Source organism: Equus quagga, chromosome 19, assembly GCF_021613505.1.
Source record: "Equus quagga isolate Etosha38 chromosome 19, UCLA_HA_Equagga_1.0, whole genome shotgun sequence".
In the NCBI taxonomy this organism is placed as follows: Eukaryota; Metazoa; Chordata; class Mammalia; order Perissodactyla; family Equidae; genus Equus; species Equus quagga.
Window position 1 is genome coordinate 5,054,522 of NC_060285.1, and position 22,093 is coordinate 5,076,614.

Below are 22,093 nucleotides of genomic sequence, written 5' to 3' on the forward strand. Positions count from 1 at the left end.
CGGGGGTGAGGGTGGGTGTGGACTCCTGCCTGTAGCGGGGGCTGGTGGGCAAAGGGCAGCTGTTCCTTTAAGTTGCATTCTCGTGGGAACTGCCTCAGCCTGGGGGATGCTGGCTGAGTGTGGTGCCAGCCTGATGGATCTCCCCTCCGGAGCCCTTCCTGCTCCCAGCCCAGACGCTGGGCCTTTCCTCTCCCTCCGAAGCTGCTGTTTCATCCCTGGGCTGGAGTCCGCCTGCTCCGCTGGGGGCTGGGAGCTGGGGCCACCATGGGTGGAGGAATTGGGCCTCCCGGGAGGCGTCCTCCAGCCTCTCCGGATGCCCCATGGGGGCGGTGGGGAGGGAGGGCGGCTCTGAACGCCACAGAGCCCTGGTGGATTTCTGATCAGAAATGCAGGTTGCGGGAGTGGGGGCCGGGGCTTGGCCCAGGTCACACGGCGAGGGCCGGGGTGATGGGTCCTTTCTCCCCGGTCGCTGGCCTCCCTCACAGGCTGCTTCAAGGACGACCGCATCGTCTTCTGGACGTGGATGTTCTCCACTTACTTCATGGAGAAGTGGGCCCCTCGGCAGGACGACATGCTCTTCTACGTGCGCCGGAAGCTGGCGTTCGCGGGCAGCGAGAGCGGCGCTGACGGGAGGAAGGTGAGGGGGCTGCTCTTGGCGCGCACGGTGGGCTTCCTCGCAGTCCTCGTGCTGAGAGAAGGGGACAGGATGCTCACTGAGCAGCTGGTCGGTGCCGGGAAGCGTGTGGAGACACTCACACAAGCTGTCGGTGGCGGGATGTGCAGGCATGTGTGCGCATCGATGGTAATCCTCACCACATCAGAAAGGCTCTGATGATTGTCGCCGTCGTTCCTTTGAGGAAAGTGAGGTCAGAGGCTAGGTGATGGGGCCAGCCTCTCGTAATGAATAAATAAATGACAGGGCAGAGGTTTGATCCCAGAGTCCGGGGTCCTCCCTGGCCGCGGACGGGGTGACCTGGCTTGGTGAGGTCATGCTGCCACCACTTCTGGAGCAGACACAGGCTGCGCTCTTCAGTGTCCTGCTGACAACTGGACGGGGCGGGCGTTACTATCCCCTTTCTGAGGACAAGGAACCCGAGGGCTCGGGGGTGAAGTGACTCGCCTCAGGCGTGTCATCCGCTAAATTTAAGTGTGTAGAGGAGTTAAAACAAACTTTGCGTGTTTCCTTCTCTGCTCTTCAGAGGCTCTAGCAGTTTGTAAAATGTTGAAGCAACCTGTATGCCAAACATGGAAATGCATTGTTTTCCTTTACACAGAAAAGATGGGAGGGCCGTGGAGGCAGGTCTGGAATTTGCAGGCTGCCTTGCTCCAAGTCCAGGGCCTTGTGGCCCCAAGGCCGGGGCCTGTTGGCTGTGGCCTGCACACTGAGCGCTCGGGGCCCTCCCTGCTCTGGGCCTGCTCTTTGAGCCCAACACCTGGAGAACAGGTTTTCTGCAAAGGGACAGGCCTAGTGCCTGCTGCAAAGGAGAACAGTGTCTTCCCTGCGGGTGCCATACAGCCAGTCTGGCTGGGCTGTGTGACATGCAGGAAGACTCAGGGTTGGCCTGGGTCCCCTGGTGTTCATCTGGTGTCTGCAGCAGCTGTCTGTGGGACTGTGTGTTGTCACTGGGCCTTTGCACATTGGGACCAAGAAGTACATCACAGTGAGCCACTACAGTGGGGTAGCTACAGTGACCAGAAGGGATGGGAGTGTCAGCAGAGGCCACTGGGTGAGATGAGTCTTAAAGGAAGGGGAAAAGGGGCCTTCAGCAGGGCGGATGATGGCCCAAACATTGGCCCTGAAAGTCTGTAAATCCCCATGCATTCAGGTGGGTGCTGGCGGTTCTGTGCGGCTGGGGAGAGAAAGGTGAGGAGCAAGGAAGCGAGGTGGTCAGGGACCAGATCCTGTGGATGCTGAAGGTCATGCCCAGGAGTTTGGGTTTTGTCCCCAAAGCCTTGGGAAACCACTGAGCCTGAGAAACTGAGGAAGGGGTCGAGGTCAGAGTTCTGCTTAAGAAGCTCGAGCGGTGGGTGGGGGAAGGACTGGAGAGGGTCAGAGCTGAAGCAAGGAGACTGTCAAGAGGCCGTGGGTGGTGGCCCGAACCCGGGAGGGGGTGGGCGCAGAGGAGTGGTCAGATGGTGCCAGGGAGGCCCAGGAAGTGGGCTTGACGAGCACGGCCTCACGTGATTGAGTGCGGGGTGGAGGGAAGGCAGCCTGACAGCCAGGTCTCTGACTTGGGCCCGGGGTGAATATGGTGCCCATCACAGGAGGGGACACAAGAGGAGGGGAGTTGAGTCAGAGGTGCCTGTGGGACGTCCAGATGGTGATGTCGTCCAGGCAGTGGGTCTCCTGTTTGAAACTCAGCGGAGGTGCCAGGGACGAAGGTAGAGATTCGGGACCATCGGCACCAAGATGGTACCTGGGGCCCTGGGAAGGCGTGGGAAGAGGAAGACTTGGAGAAGTGACAGTCGAAGAGGCCTGCCGTTACACACACCTGGGAGGCCAGATGTTCGGGGTGATGTGACCTTGCGAGTCCCCTGGCAGAAGGCGGTGAGGATCTAGGAGGCTCGCTGCTGGTGACCCCGTACTGGGCATGCTCTCCTCTGTCAGCACGGCTCTGGAGATGCGTGCACTCCTGCCTCCACAGTTCACCAGCAGAGAAACTGGAACTGGGGAGCCCTCAGCCCAAGGGTGGACAGCTAGGAGGTGGCAGGGCTGTGGGCTCTGGCCTCTGCCCTCCACCACTCTGGCCTGTTGACATCTGCTAGAGTCACATTGCAGACAATGTTTTTGTGCAAATCTCAGTCTTTTCCAAAGGCAGTCTGTCGAGACCAGAGGCTCTAATAAGGACTGGGTGCATCTGAGACACTCTCAGCTGTACCTTGAATTTCGGTGCCAGGAGAGGCCCCAGCTCTAGTCAGCTCGGCCTTGAATTCTCCAGGAGGGCAGGTGGGAGAGGGGAGAGGTCAGGTCTGCATGGTCCTGGAGAAGCCAGGTGGGGAGGCAAAAAGAACAGGCTGATCACAGCTCTTTCTTGGGGGGAGGAGAAGTTCCCTGGATCCAGGACTGAGGAATTTGGAGCAGGCGGGCACGGCTGTGTGCAGACTCTCTTGAAGATTGGGGGGTGTTGAGGTCAGGGAGGGGAGCTGAGTCCATGGGAGCTTGTGGCAATCTGGCTATTTGTGTGCTAGAATGTTCCATTGAACACAGTGAGCTATGTACAGATGCCCCTCCCCCAGCACTGGGAGCACAGAAGTGACTCCAACCTGGCACTGTCCTGTGGAGCCCCCAGTCTGTTGGGACAGACAGCATAGCCAGTGACACAGAACGGTTGGTGCTGTGATGGTGGGAAGAACGGGGGGCGAGGGGGAGCCCACAAAAAGAAGGAGGGACATCTGGCTGGAGTGTGGTAGGATAGAGAGGGGACAACAGTGGATCAAGGACATTCCGTGTGAAAGGACCAGCACATGTAGAGCGGGAGACGGTGGTGGTGAGGGGGGGTGGGTGGGTGGTGCCAGACCCACATGACATTGTGCCCTGCCAGGGTGGGTCGTTTAGTGTCTGACTGTAGTGTTTGGGGGACAGGGGGCAGGCAGCAATGTGAGGAGAGCTCATGGGCCCATGCTGCGCAGGGCGGCCCAGGAAGGGGAGTCGGGAAACTCGAGTTGTCCCCAGGCAGCTTCTTTGCCCCATTGTTCAAAAGAACAGAAAGGGAGGGAAGCCCTTGGCAGGCGCAGGCGCAGTGTGGGCCTTCCTCGGCGCCTGCGCACTGCGGGGCCTCTGCGGCAAGCCCGGCTGCCTCCCGCCCCCTCCCCATCCCACAGGCAGGCAAGCTGGTACCCAGTCTCCATAGCAACCCGCGTGCTTCCTGCACTAGTGCAGGAGGGTGGCTGGGTGGACAGGTCGTCTGTTGGCAGGGTGAAGAACAGCAGTATGGGTGGGACAGGTTGCTGGGATCCCCCTTTCTGCTGCAGAGGCCCGAGGGACCTCGGAGGCTCAGTTCTTGGTGATCTCTGGGTCTAATAGCTAGAGATGGAGGGGTAAAGCTGGAGTCGTGTCTGTGTTAACACCTTGACCAGTGCAGTAGTCAGGGAGAAGAGCTCCAGATGCCACAGCGGGGCTGGGACTCACTTCTGCCCTGTGCCTCGCAGCTGGCTGAGGCTGAGCCCGAGGTGGAGGTGGAGGTGTACCGGCGGGATTCCAAGAAGCTGCCAGGCCTGGGAGACCCTGACATTGACTGGGAAGAGAGCGTCTGCCTGAATCTCATCCTGCAGAAGGTACAGGGTGCAGTGGGGGGCAGGGCTCCAGGGAGAGGGCTGTGGGTAGGCCTTGACGGACAGCAGACCCCTTCACACACACTGTGCTGTGCTCTCTTCCAGCTGGACTACATGGTGACATGTGCTGTGTGCACACGCGCTGATGGGGGGGACATCCACATCCATAAGAAGAAATCTCAGGTGAGCCACGGGGCCCAGAGCCCCCAGGACTCCTCACTGCCAGCTCAGCCCAGAATGGCTCTCTGGTTGCCCAGTGTTTATTTAGGGGAAAAGAGTCCTCCTCACGTCCAGCCCCAGAGGTGAAGGTCTCACTCCAGAAATGCGTTCAGCTCCAGGGTCCTATGTCCCATGTGAGGAGCGCAGAACCATGTCATCCAAACAGCATTCTCCAGAGGGGTCCCTCTGGCTTTGGCCTGGCTCTGAGCAGTCTGACTATGGTGACCTGTGCCTTGGACAACACATTCCACTCAGTTGAGGGGTCTGAGCCTGGGTGCAGGGTGGGCCCTCACGTAGTCCTTAAACTCTCTCTTCCAGCAAGTGTTTGCATCCCCCAGCAAACACCCCATGGACAGCAAGGGGGAGGAGTCCAAGATCAGCTACCCCAACATCTTCTTCATGATCGACAGCTTCGAGGAGGTGAGCCGCGTTTGCCTCTAGCGTCCCCATCAGGGAGTGTGAGCTGCTTCTCTCCCTCAGGCCTCCCCCGTCCAGAAAGGGCGCTGGGAGCGGGGTGGGTCCAGCCTCCTGCAGACATGGCCCCCTCTTGCTGCTGTTTGACTCGGGGCAGAGGAGTCCTCCTTGCTCTGAGCCCCAGTTTTCTCATCGGTAAAATGAGCGTCATGTCGTCTGTCCTACTCACCCGTCGGAGTCAAAGATCAAACGAGCTCGTGCGTGGGAGAATGCATCGTAAACTCCTATAGGAAGGGCTGCCTGGGCGGGAGGAGTCAATTACTGTCGCCATTAAACTCTGTAACGTTCTCCCCCTCCCCTGCCGTCTTGGGATCCTAGGGTGTCAGAGAGGGGTGGGGCCTTGGAAGCTTTCTGGGCCACGCTTTTGTTTTAAGGTTGGGAAAAGTGGGGCCCAAGGGAGAAGGTGACTCGCCCAGGGAAACCCAGGGTGTGGGAAGAACCCGGCTGCACCCCAATCCCGACCCCACCAGCTACTGCCCAGCCACTCTTCCCCGTCGGCCTGGCCAGAGGTGCTCAGGACCCTGGAGGACTCAGGAGGAAGGGTGTGTCTTTCGGGGTCTCTTCTGGGTTTGATGGTGTCTTGAAGCACCTTAGGCTCGGGCTTCAGTGCCCGCCCCAGGCTCACACGACTCGTTCATGGCAGAGCCGAACTGGAGCCGGAGTCTGTGTGACCTCAAAGCTGGGTCTGTACACCAGCCCCTGGGAGTAGTGACTCAGGCAGGCGGTCCCTCTGTCAGCACTCCTCAGCCTGTGCCTGCAGCTCGGGGGCGGGCCGATAGGGTGGCAGGCGGGGCTGGTTGCTCACAGCCAGAGCTAGCCACAGCTAGAAGAAGATTCTAGAAAGTGGACTGGACAGTCTTTGTAAACTGTCTCACTCCGTAGCATGAGGAAGTGTGATGAGGGGGCATCCTCCCAACGGCCAGCTGGGCGGTGTGTCCTCTTCCGGTCTCCGAGTCATTGTTACGAAACGCTCCCCCGCCCCCACTAGACACCACCCTGCCCACAGTGAGGCTGTTCCTGTTGCTGTGCTGGCCTCAGTGGCCTGGTGGAAGGGCTGCCTGGCCTTGGGCAAATGTCCTGACATCTGTGGCTCAGTGTTCTCACCTACAAAATGGGAGCTTTCTGAGCGGTCCTCCCTGGCAGGCCTGGGCGAGTGACCGGGGGTGGTGGGATGGGAGCTGGCTGGGCTGTGGTTTTGGTGATAGGCAGCTGACAGTCAATGTCCCCGTCTCCTCCTTGTGTCGCATCCCAGGTGTTCAGTGACATGACTGTGGGGGAAGGAGAGATGGTCTGTGTGGAGCTGGTGGCCAGTGACAAAACCAACACGTTCCAAGGGGTCATCTTTCAGGGCTCCATCCGCTATGAGGCACTCAAGAAGGTGTATGACAACCGAGTGAGTGCAGGGGTGGGCCCATGGTCTCCCAAGGACTGGACCCTTGTCTGCCCAGGGCTGGGGGCAGGCACTCCACAGCCCCCCTTCTGTCCTCGCCGGCTCTGTGCTGTAACCGCCCCTCCTCAGAGTGCCTGCCGCCCACCCTGGCCCCTGTTAAGTGGCTCAGGGCCTGCTTTATGTTGCGTTCTTCATGTCTCAGCCCACTCGGGCCGCCCTGAGTGAAAACTCTCCTGAAACCGGCCCCTGACTGATCCTGGTGGACGGCTGCTCTCCTGCAACCAGGCCCCGTCCAGAGGCTCGCCTCCCTCGAAACCTAGGAAGGAAGGGGAAAGGGGAGGCGGTCTCAGATGCCCAAGGGCTGGGGCTCTGTTCCCAGCCTGGTGCTGGGCCTGCTGTGGGCCGAGGGTCAGACAGAGAGGAGCATCACCAGGGATCCAAGCATCCCAGCACCGCCCTGCTGCTGGGCGTGGGCAGCTCAGCCGGGCTGGGTCTCCCCCAGGGTGGGTGGGCAGCCCTCAGGGCCTGCTCCTTGAGGGATGGTCATCCTGGCTGCTCATGTCCTGGGGAGAGGCCATCTCTCCCTGCGCTGACTCAGGCCATCTCCCCCATCCGCAGGTGAGCGTGGCAGCCCGGATGGCACAGAAGATGTCATTTGGCTTCTACAAGTACAACAACATGGAGTTTGTACGCATGAAGGGGCCACAGGGCAAGGGCCACGCTGAGATGGCGGTCAGCCGTGTGTCCACTGGTGACACGTCCCCCTGTGGGACAGAAGAGGACTCCAGCCCGGCTTCGCCCATGCACGAGCGGGTAAGGGCAGTGCCACTCGGGGGAGGGGTGGTGCCTCCTGTCCGTCACATCCTCTTCCCAGCGTCTCCCTGATCCCTACATCCCCCCACCCTGTGAGGTAGGTGCCATGCTCCCCACCCCCCAGTGAGGAGACTGAGGTTCAGAGAAGGCAAGTGACTTGCCCAAGATCACACAGCAGGTTAGTACCTGGGCCAGACCTCTTTCTGCCTCCCTGAGCTGCCACCGCAGCCAGCTGAGTTTACCGCATCCTGGCGCCTGCCTTGGTGGACCTTCTGGGCGAGCTGGGCATGTGACCAGCCTTCCCTGGTGAGTGAGATGGGGTGATGATGAGCTTGGCTCCCCTCCCTCCTGCCCTGTGAGGCTCAGCCAGAGAGCTCAGAGGCCCTGGGGCCACCCATCTCTTCTCTGTCGGGTCCCCTTGTTTACAAGGTGTTGTTTATCTGAACTGCTGGGAGTCCACCGGCAGCCCTGTGGGTGGGCTTGAGCATTCCTCTCTGCAGACCTGGGCACCCAGGCTCACCCGGGTCCCGTGGCTCTTGTGTGACAGCACTGAGCCTCGGAGCCCTCCTGTTTTCTAGGCCACCATCCTTCCCCAGGCTTGGGAAGCCAAGACCAGCGCAGCTCTATTCCCAGAGCCTCCAGTGGGGCCCAGGGCGCAGGCAGGAGAAAGTTCCCAGGCCCCTGGCCTTTGCTCCCGTGGGTCTTCTAGAGGGGGCTGCTCAGAGCTGTGGGTCTTGGAAGAGGATAGCGCCCGGGGGCAGGGAGGCAGCCTTGCCCAGCCCATCTCCAGGAGAGGGGCTCAGGGTGCTACCTCGTGGGCTGGAATCTGGGCCCTGCTGCTTCTGGCCTGGGGCCAGTCTCTTCCTCTCTGAGCCTCGGTTTTCTCATCCAGAAGCAGGGTGAGAACAGCTGTTGCCCGAGGTGCGGGGGCTCGGGGAGCCACTGCACAGCACGCCCGTTGCACGGCTCGGCCTCAGGAGCACTCCCCAGGTCGCAGCTGCTCTCTGTACCCTTTGCTCTTGGCCTTCTCGGGAAGGTGACTTACGAATGTAAATAGTGATTACCGCTGATGGCCCGAGATGGGGGCGGTGTGTTTGCTATACCTTTAATTCTGTAAAAATATGTTAGCCATGCCTGTGTCCAGCTAGTCAGATGGGGGTTTTCTCTCTCTTCTTTATAACTTTTTTTTGTTTTGTATCTTCCACAATGAATGTGTTTTATAAGCAGAACAAAACCAATAAATGCTAATTGTTTGCAAAGATGGGTGAGAATTCCAGGCAAAGGCCTCTCTCATCTTTGGAATGAGAGGTGGTTTATATTTCTGAGGTCATTACTGAGATAAGGAGCCTAATTCTTCTCCCTGGTCCTAAGTTGCCCATTGAAACCCTGATAAAACCTGTATGTGAAGGTCCTTGTGAAGCTGTGGCCTGGGCTCCGGGCTGGACAAACCTGGGTGCCAATTCCAGCCACTTGTTTGCTGCGTGAGTGCAGATATGTTGGGAGACCTCTCTGAGCCTGGAGAGCCTGGGCTCTCCGTCTGTCAGTGGGGGTGGATGGGGGGAGGAGATGGTGCCTGTGAAAGCCCGGGGCTCAAACATCAGAGAGGCCTGGGGTCAAGGGGAGGGACTTGGCAGGGTCACGCAGCTGTCAGTGCCGGGGCCTGACCTCCCGGGGACTGCTCAGGCCCCTGCCACCTCTGTGCTTACTGTTGCTTGTCCCCCTTTTCCAGGGGGGGTCATTTGTAACCAGCACATGACAAATGCAGATTCTGTGTGTATTGTGGTTTCTGGTGTCTGTTTTTTATCTTTTAAAAACCTTCCCTGACTTGTGGGAGGACCGTCTGGAGCCCAGCGGCCGCCGGGACTGTGGATGTCGGAGCCGTGACGAGGAGGCTGATGGGGCTCCTGAAGTCTCAGTCCCAGCTCATCTTGTTCCTCAGATTCTTGTTTGCGTGGGGAGGAGGGAGGAGATGGGCCAAGTTCCCTCTGCCTGGAACGCCCTTCCCCCCCTTCTTCACCTGGCGAACTCCTACTCGTCCTTCAAGACCCAGCTCAAGCAGCGTCTCTTCCTGGAAGCCTTTCCTGATTTCCCAGGCTGTTGATCCCTTCTGCCTCTGTGCTTCCCTGTATCCTGTGCTTCCCTTTTTCTGTCTCAGCAACCAATATGGAGTCTGTGGTTGTCACTTTCCGAGTCTGTCGCCCCCAGCAGACTGTGAGCTCCTTGAGGGCAGGGACCAGTGTCATTTGCCTGTCTGTCCTTAGTGCTGCACCCGCCTGGCCCCGGGTGGGTGTGGAGAACGTTTGGTTGACGGACAATGTGGTTTAGAAGAGAGGAGAGGAGGCGATGGAAGCACAGAGCTGCTGAGCCGGAGCGCTTCTGTGAAAGGATGCCTGGGGGGAGGGATGGGCACATATTAGGCAAGAGAAGAGACTGGGGGAGGAACGCAGCCTTAGGAGGCACAGGACCTGGGGTGCAGTCTCAGTTTTGCCACTACCCTGCTGGGTGACCTTGTCAAGTCAAGGTCGCTGTCCTGCCTTAGTTTGCTCGTTTGTCAGATGGGGCTGATGCTAGTTCTCCGCTTGGGGGGTTGGCAAGGCTTGGTGGGTTCAGTGGTAGGTGCTTGGGCTGAGGCATCAGCAGTCTTGCTTTGCACTTGAACGACCCCCTAACTGGTGTCTGAGGCCCACAAGAGGGCAGCCTGGGTCCTGCCGGGCAGAGCTGGCGGCCGGGCTCTTCTGCCCGTCCCCACGCTGAAACCATCTCCCAGTGCCTGCGTAGCCCAGCGTGGCTAGCCCTCCAGAGGGCAGGGCCAGTGACCAGGTCTCCTCCTCCACTCAGTGCTCCCTCCCAGCGCTCCCTGAGCTCTGTGTTGGTTCAGTCTGGGCAGGAGATGCGTGGGCTTTGGGACCCCCAGTGCTGCATGGGCTGCTCGGGTGACTACGCTCTTTGTTCCCAGGTGACCTCCTTCAGCACACCCCCCACCCCGGAGCGGAACAACCGGCCTGCCTTCTTTTCCCCATCCCTCAAGAGGAAGGTGCCCCGGAACCGGATTGCTGAGATGAAGAAGTCGCATTCCGCCAACGACAGCGAGGAGTTCTTCCGGGAGGACAACGGCGGAGGTGACCTTGGCCCCTTTATGCCCCAAGGGCCCACCCGCCTGCGCCCCTTCAGTCTCCCCTTGGTTCATTCATTCATTCATTCATTCATCTACTTGCATTGAGAGAGTGGGTGCCCGTGGGCTGGGGCGGGATGGAGCCATGAACAGACAGAGGCCCCTGCCTCGTGGAACTCCCGTGCCCGTGCTCTCTGTGTTCAGGGTGTGAGGCGTGCAGGGCGGTTTGCACACCATTGCAGGGTCCTGGACTTCTGATGCTGGTGGGCTGACTGTCCTGCACAGAGGGTGCAAGAAAACTTGCTGAGGGAGAGAGGAGCTCTCTGGTTCCTTCGTGCGTGTTGTGGCTTCAGACTGCTGAGTTACTCCTCCTCAGTGCTGTCTTTGGCCAGCTGGCCCTCATTCTAGAACCTTCAGTCGGGGTGTCCCTCAGGGTCTCCCCTTGCTCGGTGAAGTCTCCTTAGGGCTCACCTGCGCTCCTGTGCATCCTTGCCTCCAGCCTCCCCAGGCCCACGCCTGACTGTCTGGTGGCCTCCTAGCATCTCCGCCAGTCTCGCACTCGCTGAGCCACACAGAGGGTGCGAGCCACGTTCATCCCAAGAGCAGCGGGAAGCCATCAGAGGGTTCTGGGCAAGAGTGACAAAATCAGATGTGAATGTTGACAGTACCGTGCAGTGGTCCATGCGGAGCACAGACCGTAGGAGGCAGGGTTGGCTGATGGGAGACAAGCTGGGAGGTTCTGGTCAACCCTGTGCCTGGGAGGCCTGAGCGTGCGTTGTGCCATCGTCCTCCTGACTGAGCTGGGCGCCCGGCATGTCAGGAACTCCATGCATGTTTGCTGGACTAATGAAAGAGTGGAAGGATTCACTGACAATATGGACTGCCCCCGGCGGGGAGCTGGGACTGTGGCCTTGAGTGGTCCTGGCCTCCAGGGCCTTGAGACAGAGGCCCTGCTGGACAAGACCCTGGCCAGGGCCAGGAGACTCCAGCACCAGCCTTGACTTGCTCCTGTGAGCTTGGGCAAGTGCCTTCCCCACCTCGACTTGTTTCCAGATCAGTAGGAAACGTTAATAACCACCCAGCCTGCCTCCCCGGGTGATTCGTAAGACTGGGTGATGGTGACAGGTCATCCCAGGCTGGCCCCTGTGCCCTGCAGACTGATGGTGCCTGATTCCAGTGACAGATAGGGCCAGAGGCAGAGAAGTAACACAGTGTGGCAATGTGCCAGACCCCGTGGAGGAGAGCTGAGCTCCAGGACAGAGAAGGGGAGTCCCGGAGAGCTCCGAGGGGCGGTGCGGGCCTAAGGGCTGGGGCAGGGCTGGACAGGCAGGGAGGGTGGGATGCTGCAGCTGGAGGGTAGAGCAGCCCGCGGGGGGGGGGGGCTGGGCTGGGAAGGAGTCACCTGGAGTGGGAAGTGTTCTGCTTCTCCTAGGAGACCCCTGCCTGGGCCCTGACCCCGCCTTCTCCCCTCTAGCCGACCTGCATAATGCCACCAACCTGCGGTCTCGGTCCCTGTCTGGCACAGGGCGGTCTCTAGTTGGGTCCTGGCTGAAGCTGAACAGAGCAGATGGAAATTTCCTTCTCTATGCACACTTAACCTACGTCACTTTGCCGCTGCATCGGATCTTAACAGGTAATGTTGGCGGAGTTGGAAAACCGCTGTCACTTCTGTGTAGCCAGCCTGATTCCTGGGCCCTGCTGGCCTGAGGCCCACTCGTGGGCTGTCTGACCTCGGCCTGTCATTTCCAGTCAGGAGCCCATCAGTAGGTTTCCGAGCAGGGCTCTCGACCTCCCTGTTCCCCTAAGGTAGCCCTCTGTGCAGCGCTGGGCAGCCCCTGCTGTCCCTTCTCGAGTGGCTTCAAACCCCTGGGTGTGCATCACTTGTGGGAGAGGTACAGTTCATGGGCAGAGCAGCAGGGCCACGCGGTGGCTCCAGAGCCAGGCAAGCCGGTGTCTGAGCCCCACTTCTGCTGGGGCCTGGCCAGGCCATGCAGCCGCTCCAAGCCCGTCCCCCTGTCCATCAGATGGGGCGATCACAGCGTTGCAGTTCCCTGAGGGCTGGAGGAGGAGATGTGTGTAATTACTCGGTGCGGGCTCCTCCATCAGTGGAGCTGTCGTCGCCGCACCGCTCAGCGTTAACTTCCTCGTCTCACGCGCTCACGTCCTGCCACCCTAGACATCCTGGAAGTCCGGCAGAAGCCCATCCTGATGACCTAGCCGTGTGCGGAGCCCGCGCAGAGCCCCCGGCCCTGCCCGGCCCTGGAGTGCTGCCAAGTGCCTACCTGTCCACCGCCACCGGGGTCTTCTGTGACAACCCAGCGCCGGAGCCAGAGCCAGGCGGGGCCACTCGACTCCCGGGGCCAGGGCCGACTCCACGAACACCAGCCCTAACTGAAGTGCCTCTTTCTCCTCCCTCTGGCTCTGCTCCTGCCCCTGCACCCACCCCCGTCACCCGTCACCCCCAGCCCATCTCTGGAGAGCCCTCTGCACCCAAAGAGGACCAGAGATGCCAAGAGGCCACGAGAGAGAGTGAAGGAGCAGCCAACATCCAGAGTGTGTCCAGACCTGCTGGCCCGACGCTCACGTCCCAGCAGACAGCAGGTGGAGACCACCCAGCTGGGGGCTCAGTGTCAAACTGGCGACACTTTCTTCAGGAAAATGGCCTAAGATGTTGCGATGCTGTATGAACTTCAGCATTTGAGTTAGTCCCGACTCGTCCGTCCTCCCTCCTTTACACTTGGTTATAAGTGGGTTACATGGGGAGATGGGGAACACAAGCTGTTGGATGGTTTTACTCTGGGCTGGGAATACCTCACCCTGTGCCCGCTTCCAGAAAGGCCTCGAGCTGGGCAGATAGGCCCCGATCCCGCCAGAATGGCCTTTGCTTCCAGCCAAAGAGCACCGCCAACACACACACCTCTACTTGGAGACATCCCACTCTCGCCCATGGCTGGCGGGGCCCGCAGAACGTGGACTCTGAGGGCACATGGGAGGGCTGAGTAGCCAGACCGGACGAGAGTGGGATCTCAGCAAGGGTGGATGGTGGGGTGGGGTTGGCATCCTCCCGGGAAGGTTCTGGGTAGAACCTCCACCCTCTGGGGTCCGGGGGTGGGGAAGGGAGTTTCATCTTCCCTGGTTTCCTAGAGCTTAATTCCTTTGACTGAGTAAGCTGGTCTCCTTTCTCAGACCACCTGACTGAGGCAAAGAGGAATTGGCTTCCGCGCGGCCGGTCTGGTCGGTGCGTGCGAGTAGCCGTCCAGCCTCGGGCTCGCCTGGGGCCTCCTTCCAGCCAGGAGGACTTCCATCTGCGATGACACGTTGTGCTCTTCTCCCAACCAGGAGCCTTCTCGAGAGCAGACGCATTTCCCCTCCCACACTGGGAATAAACTGTAAGCTGGGTCTCTGTTTCTATGTCCTTTTGTTTGAAGTCCCCAGGAATATTTGAGGGGTTCCTCTTGGTGTTTAGAGACCCTCTTTGGGGGAGAAAGGGAATCGGCGGGGCTTGTTCTCCCATCTGTTTTTATTCTGTGCACTCCAGGGGTTTGCACTGGGCTCCGGGAACAGAGGACTACTTTGGGGCTTTCTCTAGATTTTGTACGCTGTTATTAAAAGCGAGCTATTGCATTTCATTCTGCCTCAGTTTGCCCACCTGTAAAATGGGGCTGATACCACCTACCTCACTGAAGTCTCCAGGGTTCCAGTACATGACTGGGTCCAGGCGCGGTCGCCAGCCGTTCTGCATTGCTTGATCAGGCGTTGGACTGTTGGGGTGCTTCCCCGACCCCATAGTCACCCAGGCCGAGAAGACATGTGCCGAGTTGGGGTTGAACACTCTCGCATTGTCTGACAGCCCCCCGCTCACGCTCGGCTGTATCTCAGCTCTGCACGATTTCATGTTCCAAAACAGTGTCTTAGGGCAGCCAGGGCCTGGTCTCGCCCCCAGGCGTTGGAGCAGAGCCGCAGGGAGCTGCGGCCCAGGGTTCCAAGACGCTGTCTGAGTGTTCTCCAGGGGAGCCGAGTGCTGTCCCCGAGTGCACGTACAGGGGGCGCAGTTACAGCTTTCTCCTGAGGAACTTTTTCTCCCTGGTCATCTGGGGTCTGAAGACTCTGGAACCCAGTTCTCGGGAGAAATACAGTCCTGATGTATCCTTTGTGGAAGGATGAGGTAGTTCGACACGGGCAGAAGTGCAGCGGACCCCCGGTCTCAGAGGTGAGGCGCACGAGAAGGTTCCCCCGACGGGTGCCAGAAACCGGCCAAGCTCTGAGGCTCAGCCACCATCCTGGCGGGTCCCTGGGCGAGTCAGGCTCCGCTGTAAAATGACAAACCTAAGTTCCGCCTGCCTCGCAGGGTAACTGAGGGCCAGCTGCAGTAACGTGTGAAATGCTCTGCAGAGCTCAGAAACGTGTGTACCCGTGGGATCTCAGAGGCCATGCCTCATTTGTAAGCATGTGAACAGATGTGCACGATGGTTTGGCTGTTTTGTATCCAACACTTAGGTAGTACCTAGCGTGTGTGGGTGCTGTGCTAAACATTCAGGTACTATCATTATCTCCATCTTACAGATGAGGAAACAGCCACAGAGAGGTTAAGTGAACTGCCCAAGATCGAACAGCAAGCAGTGATAGCAGGAGTCCAACCCAGGCATCTGGCCCCCGTCTACACTGAGCCATGACACTGTGCTGTCCAGGACAGATGGACCCATGTCCAGTGGAGCTGAACTTTCTCAGTCTTTAGATCCTCTGCAGGGTACCTCCGATACTGAATTTCAGACGTGCTTAGAGGCACTCGGTAACCAGGCAGTATGCTGGTACCCTGAGGTTGGTGTTTTCAAAGTGACAAATGACATCAGTAACAAAGTACTAGAATGATAAGTGGCAGGGCCAAAACCAGCGCCCCCGCGTCCTGGGGTTGGTCCATTTTTACTTCTCTAAGGCTGTCTTTAATCTCTCTGGGAACGTGCCTGTCTCTCGTAGAAGGCAGGGATGACTAGAGCATGTGTGTGTTTCTTCAATGGGAATGGGAATTTAAGTACAGTTTCCCCTGAAGAAACTGAGTGTCACTTTCTAGGACGTGAATAAGGAAGTTATCCTTTTTCTTTTAGAGAAATGCCGTGGTCCTGGCGTCTGATAGGTAACGTCATCTCCATTCCTTCTTTGCTCAGTACCTGAGGGTTAGGGGCATTGGGTCTTATTCTGGTGTCTCATTGGAACTTCCAGTTGCCTGTGAAAACAGCCAGGGCTCATTATTTCAAAGGAAGAATATTATTTAAAACCTAAGTAGCAGAGAAGTCGTCAGAAGAGAACAGAAAGAAGCAAAACATTCCCTGGCCGGGTCAGCCTGGGGAGCCGCGGGCTTCCTGACGAGTCGGGTCCTTGCTAGCTTCCGGACTTTGCGAGGCCTGTGAGCAAGTCATCAGAAATTCTGTAGGTTTCTATCTACGTGGGACAATGAGAGTAGCGACATGAAGTCATGTTCCTCATGTGACTTTATTCCCAAAGAATCTAGCTAGAGTCAAACCAGGATCTATTTCTGATGTTTTAATCACAAATAGACTAGTTAGTAAACTTTGGAAGAATCAAGTAAAAAGTTGTTTTCTATTAAAAGACAGTCCAGAGGGAAGGCCCTCTGCAGTTGGTGTTTGCTGACGACTGACGTGAAAAGTATATTTGACATTGTCATAGTACGGCGGCTTTAAATTGCTGGGTGAAATTCTTTCAAGACTTACACATACTGAAAGCCTGCCAGCTTTGTAATGAGCCTTAGTAGGTTTCTCTCTGATATATATTCTGTTCAGTTTTCCAATTTAGCTAGAATTTAGTTTCATATCCAGTTTCAAAAACCAATATCATTCAATATCACATGCATTCTTCCTGTTTGAGCTCTCTCTTCTTTGCATCAGAAAGCAGAATTGCTTCTCTTTAAAAAGTAGTCACCCTAATAGGACACAGACTCTAAGAGACATAAAAATGCAAGTGCTGGCCAACATCTGGCCCTCGAGCTTGAACATAAGTGGCCTTTGAGGTGTCAGGAAGTGCTGCTCTTGAGGCCAGGTAGCCAGAGTTCTGCCCGGCCCTCTCGGGAGATGACCTCCGGGAGTTGGGTGTGGGTGCACGCTGGGCTTCCCTTCTTTGTTCCTTTCGCTGACTGACTGGGCCCTGACATGATCCTCAGTGGGAAAGGGGCGCCTCTGGCCCTGTCTCTGAGCCCCTGGGACGAAGAGCCCTAGAGAGCTCCTTGGGGCACCACACCCAGGAGCCAAGTCACTGAGCACCAGGTGGCCGGGGTGCTGGGGTCAGAATTCCATGGTGGGTGGACCTCAGAAGTGGAGGAAGCCAGACGCGTGGACAGGGTTCGTGTTGACAGTGCTCTGTTCTTCCTGAGCCAGTGGGCGTCTGTATTGTCGCCGTTCCCGTCTGAGCTCAGCAGATCAAAAATGAGTGATACTCCAACTCTGCTGAGCAGCCGGAAGCACCCAGTCTTTCTCACCCTCATTCTTTCATTCCTCACTTTGTAGAAGGTCGGGTGATTTAGGTGTAAATAATAATCTTTTATGGTTTCCAAACGACTTCTGTTATGAGAATACTTAAACTTGCAAAGAAAACCTGTTGAGATTTTTCAATACTTTGGGGCTTAAACTAAAGTGATTTCTACAAAATGTATTTTAGCAAAAACACCAGGATGGCATCCCTTGAATACATTAGGATCTCACTGTCAGTGGTGTTTCCGTAAACAGCGGCAGCAGCTTCTGCAGTAAGCATCTTCCACACACAGTAGAAATAATTTCTAAGCAGTACTTGTGGTCAAGCGTTAGCTGTGCTTTATGATTTTGCATTTCTTTCAAAAGTTGATTTGCATGTTGGATATTAAATTTACTTTTCTTGGTTTTTCCTCTGATGAATCTGTATTTAGTTAGGGTGTTTCAGATTAAATACTCTATAGATGTTACAGCAATGTGATCAGTTAGTGACTAAACCTTAATTTGTCCCCAAAGCTTTCTTATACTTTTTTCGGAGCTTCCACACATCACTTTTTGAACTGTTGCAGACTGCCGGAAACCTCCCCATGCCCTGTCTTTGGCATCCTAGGAGTCAGCGAGAGGGTTGGTGGGCTGCTGGCTGTGGTTTGGTCAGAGGCTGCATTTGCAAAATTAAATCATAGGAGATGTGTTTCAGGTTTAGCTCTCAGCCCCCTTGAAGCAGTATATACCCTTTCCATGGTGAAGTTTCCCAACCTTTTTCTAGATAACCTCTTTTTTTTTAAAGATTGTCACCTGAGCTAACATCTGTTGCCAATCTTCCTTTTTGTTTTCCTCCTTCTTCTCCCCAAAGCCCCCCAGTACATAGTTGTATATTCTAGTTGTGAGTGCCTCTGGTTGTGCTGTGTGGGACGCCGCCTCAGCATGGCCTGACGAGCGGTGCCATGTCTGCGCCCAGGATCCGAACTGGCGAAACCCTGGGCTGCTGAAGCGGAGCGCGGGAACTTACCCACTCGGCCACGGGGGCTAAGATAACCTCATAAAAAGCCCTCACAGAAGTGGAGAAATGACTAGAACATAAGTTAGGAGTCCCAAGTTCAAGTTTAGGCAGGCTCCAACAAGCTAGCTGGTCTTCTGGAAGATGGCTTGTTGGACTTTGGCTCCCGGTTGCCTCCCAACTCTACAATTAATGGAGTTGATGCCGAGCACGTTGGCACATTTTTTGGGCTGATGCAACCAGAGCCTACTATTGATGGAAGCAGCTTTGGGGTCACCTCTCAGGCAGGGGGGTTTTCTCTCCACAGTCAAGTGAACTGTGAGTTATGTCACAAGGTGATGGGCACAAGTAAGGCCTAAGACACTGTAGAAAGTTATAGAAAATGAGAGACAGAGTGACAAGGGCAGTCTAGAGGAACGCACACACAAATCCAGACACGAAGTGAGGGTCATCACATCAAATGCCACCCCTTGGAAACAGCCACTGCATTAGAAACATCTGCGCCAGGAGAATTTTCTGAACCGGCAGCACCCAGGGCTGACTGTACGAGACAGTGGCTATGAACGAGGCAGTTTAGTTGATAAGAAAGACGCCTTCCTTGCCATCCAGATCAAACCCCCTTTTTTTTAAATAAGTAGGAGGGCCTTTTAAAATGGTCACCTGAAAAACATTTAATAGGTTTTGGGGGAAAAAGTGTCTGCCCAGGGAGCTGCCTGCAGCACCTCGTTCCTATCGATTGCCTGCTCTTGAAGGCATGTCGCTGTTTCAGTTCTTGTATTCTGACCTAGAGGAACTTTTAGGAACTACTGTCATGCCCTAGCTTAGAAAGAAATGTTGACTGGAAGGGAAAACCTTTGGAATTTTATACTGGGAGGAGGGGAAATGTACAATAACGTAATCAATATGATACCATAGTTCACTGTGTATATATACATGTTGAATGTGTGAACTGCTGTACTTTGTGCTCGATTGTTAAAATGACACAACAGCTGGAGAATTTATATGAGGAAGGGAAAATATTTGTTTTGGAGGATAAAACAAAAGATGTCTTTTTTTTTGCTCACGGCTTCATTGAATTCCCTCCTGACTTGGCCTTTACATAAGCCAACAGATTTAACAAGATCTTTCTTTCCTATATGTGGATTAAGGGTCTTTCATCTTGGAATCTGACTTTAATAAAACAGATTGCTCAGTTTGAAATAACCATGGTTTTTAGTGAACTTTAATGATTATATTTTAAATAAACGATTTTATTTAAAAGATTCCAGCCACTTCTGGAAACCAGTGAAGTTCGTCCTTTACTGGGCGCACACATCCCTTCACCGGCCCACGGGGAAGAGCCGGGCGGGGCTGGGCCCTCGGCGAGCTGCATCCTCAGGCTCGTCATCGAACCGGCCGGGCTGGGTTTGCTCAGCTGCAGAGCTGGGTCACCCCCTTCCCAGGGGCAGTGAGGGCAGGGTGAGACATGGATGTACAGGGCTGGCACAGTTCCTAGCAACTCTGATAATCACTGCTGTTTCCTGCTCTGAAATGTGCCAACGGGGATTTCATAGGTCATCTCTAGACAGAAGTCACAAGGGAGCACAGATGCAGCCCAGCGGTTCTTAAACTTCAGCGTGTGTCAGGACCACCCGTTAGAACCCCGATGGGGGGTGATGAAAATATTCTGAAATTAGAGAGGGGGGTGATGGTTACACAGCTCTGTGAATAGCCTAAAAATGACTGAATTGTACACTTTTGAATGGTGAATTTTATGCTATGTGAATTTTCTCTCAATAAAAACCAACCAACCAGCCAGGCCCCAGCCTGAGGTTCTGCTGCGACAGGTCCAGGGCGGCCCGGGTGTGCGTTTCTAACAAGTTCCCAGCTGCTGCTCCCAGTAGCATGCTCCGTGCGGCCACTTGGCTGAGTTCCTGACAGAGGGCTGGTGCCCTTCAGGCAGGCTTCCTCTCCGCAGCGCCCTCTCAGCGTCCCTTCAGTAGTTTCCATTAATGTTACCCGATGAGGAAAAACACTTTGATGCATGCTAGTCTTGGTAGTATTTTCTTTACCAGGAGACACCTCTGGTAAACCAGCTAAGTGCTGAACAACTCAGCAAACTTTAAAAAATATGAACCTGGCACCAAAATACTATCATAATTATAGCACAACTTAATCTGTTAATGCCTTAATAGTGACTTCTTAAATGACCAAACATTTAAAGTTACATAAACTAAAAATGTATTTTTTGTTATCATTTTCATCCTTAGTTGTTTTTTTGGGTTTTTTTGCTGAGAAAGATTCGTCCTGAGCTAACACCTGTGCCAGTCTTCCTCTATTTTGTTTGTGGGTCACCGCCACAGTGTGGCTGCTGACAGGTGGCGTAGGTCTCTGCCCAGGAACTGAACCTGGGCCACTGAAGCAGAGCATGCCGAACTTAACCACTAGGCCATGGGGTCGGCCCTCTTGATCCCTGTTTTAAAATGTTCGTAAGAGGGTTCAGATTTCTGACTGAAACAGGCCTGGACACAGATCCCAACTCCATTTACTTACCCGCAAGAAACTGAACCTTCTTTGGAAAACCCGTCACGGAGCCTGTGTCTGGGAGGTTTGCTGCGAGGACTGAACGAGATAATCCACATACAGCACCGAGCACAATGCTTCGCACAGCAGCCAACGAAGGACCTATTATTCCCATTCTAACTTGTAAAAACATGAACCCAACAGGAGCTCCTGAATGGTCTGGAGGTCACGTGATCCAGCTTCCGGGGGCTCTGGTGAGACACAGGTCTCTCCTCACCTCCAAGCAGCGCCCGTGTCCAGGAAGGGTTCTGGGCCCCACTGCTGCCTGCTTCCCCCGCTCCGGGCTGCCTGAGGTGTATGACCACCGGATGTGTCACAGGAACAGAAAGCTGTCAAACACTGGGATTTTGTTTACTTTCCATTTATTCACATTTCATGGATTTTTACACTTCCTCCATGGGATCATCCAAAAACCAATACAAAGTGAGATTACACTGTCTGACAATTCAAGTATTTTAGTTTTAGAAAACAATTTCCTATTTAAAATAGAAAGCAAACACTCTATCCATTTGATTGCTAAGAAGTTTCCGGCTCTGCCACAGCTGCGTGTGCAGCTAGTCCTCGGTGCGCGCACGGGCCGAGGCCCCCAGCGCCTTGTGCTCAGAGCACAGGACTGGAAGGAGGGACCAGTTTCTACCTAAAATTCTCACTTCCAGAATGAGAACGGATACTCGGGTTTGGGAGTGAGCCATTTAGTCTGCAAAGTCTTCAAGTGCACTGGGCTTGCATTCTGACTGTTCTGAAATGTAAGAATAACTGACAAATGCTCAAAAACAAACTTGTTTACCTTTAAAACTAAACCCAAAAGGCTTTCTCCGTGAAAACTTGTTTTGAACTCTAATAGTAAGGTGAAGTATTAGTTTCTTCCTCTACCCCAGACCAGGTAGATACTTTTGGCATGCAGCATGTCAAAAATATGATTTAGAATTATAAAACAATAATCCTTTTCAAGAAAATCAGTCCACAAACAGTCAGACTTGTCCTTCCATGGAAAACACAATCTGAACTTTAAAAACTGGGCACACATTTTTCAGTCTGTAGCACTAATGATGGAGACAGCATAACACTCCATTTTTTGCTTACTGGGAATGCTCAAAAGAGTAAGATGGACACACATGAGTTAAAAAAAAAAACAGGCCACTGGGATACTCAGTGTTTGTCAAGAGGCAACACAATCAGATTTAGAATTAGAGACACACACAGCTCACTTTAGGCCACGCGTCTGACACACCTCATAGATCCTCCAACTAAAGATGAAAATTTCACTCACATTAAACATTTTAAAGCCTAATTTCTAATACTTCGTTAAAAATAACTCTAACTAAACTCTTGGCACAGAATTTAGCAGTTAATACAGTGGGGAAGAAAAGGTAAGCCCTCTGGAGGCCGAGGGGGCCTGTTCCCCGAAGTCACACACAAGAATCTAGATTTTACGGTAAAATCTACATATACTTAGGCTCTTTTATCCTAATACACAATTAAAGCAGAGACCAACAAGTTCCTAAAGCATAAGAATGATTCTGAGGAAACGACACATTCTGAGTTAGGATACACACATCACATCTCCCCGTAATTTTCACTTCAACAGCGCCCGTCTTAGCAGCAAGAATTTGCTGGGAATGTTAGAAAAAAGAAAGCCAGGCATATGCACTAACTTAAAGAGAGAGAAACTGTTTTTACAGGTGGGTAAAAGGTAATCCAATCCTGACCTCTCCACGCCAATGCGAACATCCCACCACACAGGCCGGGGCTGACAAAGTAAGCCGCCAGGAAGACTG

General features: G+C 55.0%; 1 protein-coding gene across 2 annotated transcripts in view; it reads left to right on the forward strand.

Annotated features, from left to right (window-relative positions):
* Positions 1-13,909, forward strand: part of KIAA0930 (KIAA0930 ortholog) — a 36,800-nt gene extending 22,891 nt beyond the window's left edge. The window contains exons 2-10 of one of the 2 annotated variants that reach the window (XM_046646793.1): positions 486-637; positions 4,150-4,275; positions 4,378-4,455; positions 4,810-4,911; positions 6,218-6,358; positions 6,974-7,168; positions 10,125-10,287; positions 11,755-11,913; positions 12,457-13,909. In XM_046646793.1, coding sequence (XP_046502749.1) covers positions 486-637; positions 4,150-4,275; positions 4,378-4,455; positions 4,810-4,911; positions 6,218-6,358; positions 6,974-7,168; positions 10,125-10,287; positions 11,755-11,913; positions 12,457-12,497 — 1,157 coding nt within the window. In that variant the 3' untranslated portion in view covers positions 12,498-13,909. The remainder of the gene's footprint in view (positions 1-485; positions 638-4,149; positions 4,276-4,377; positions 4,456-4,809; positions 4,912-6,217; positions 6,359-6,973; positions 7,169-10,124; positions 10,288-11,754; positions 11,914-12,456) is intronic. The other variant, XM_046646794.1, reaches the window with a different exon arrangement.
* Positions 13,910-22,093: the final 8,184 nt, after the last annotated feature.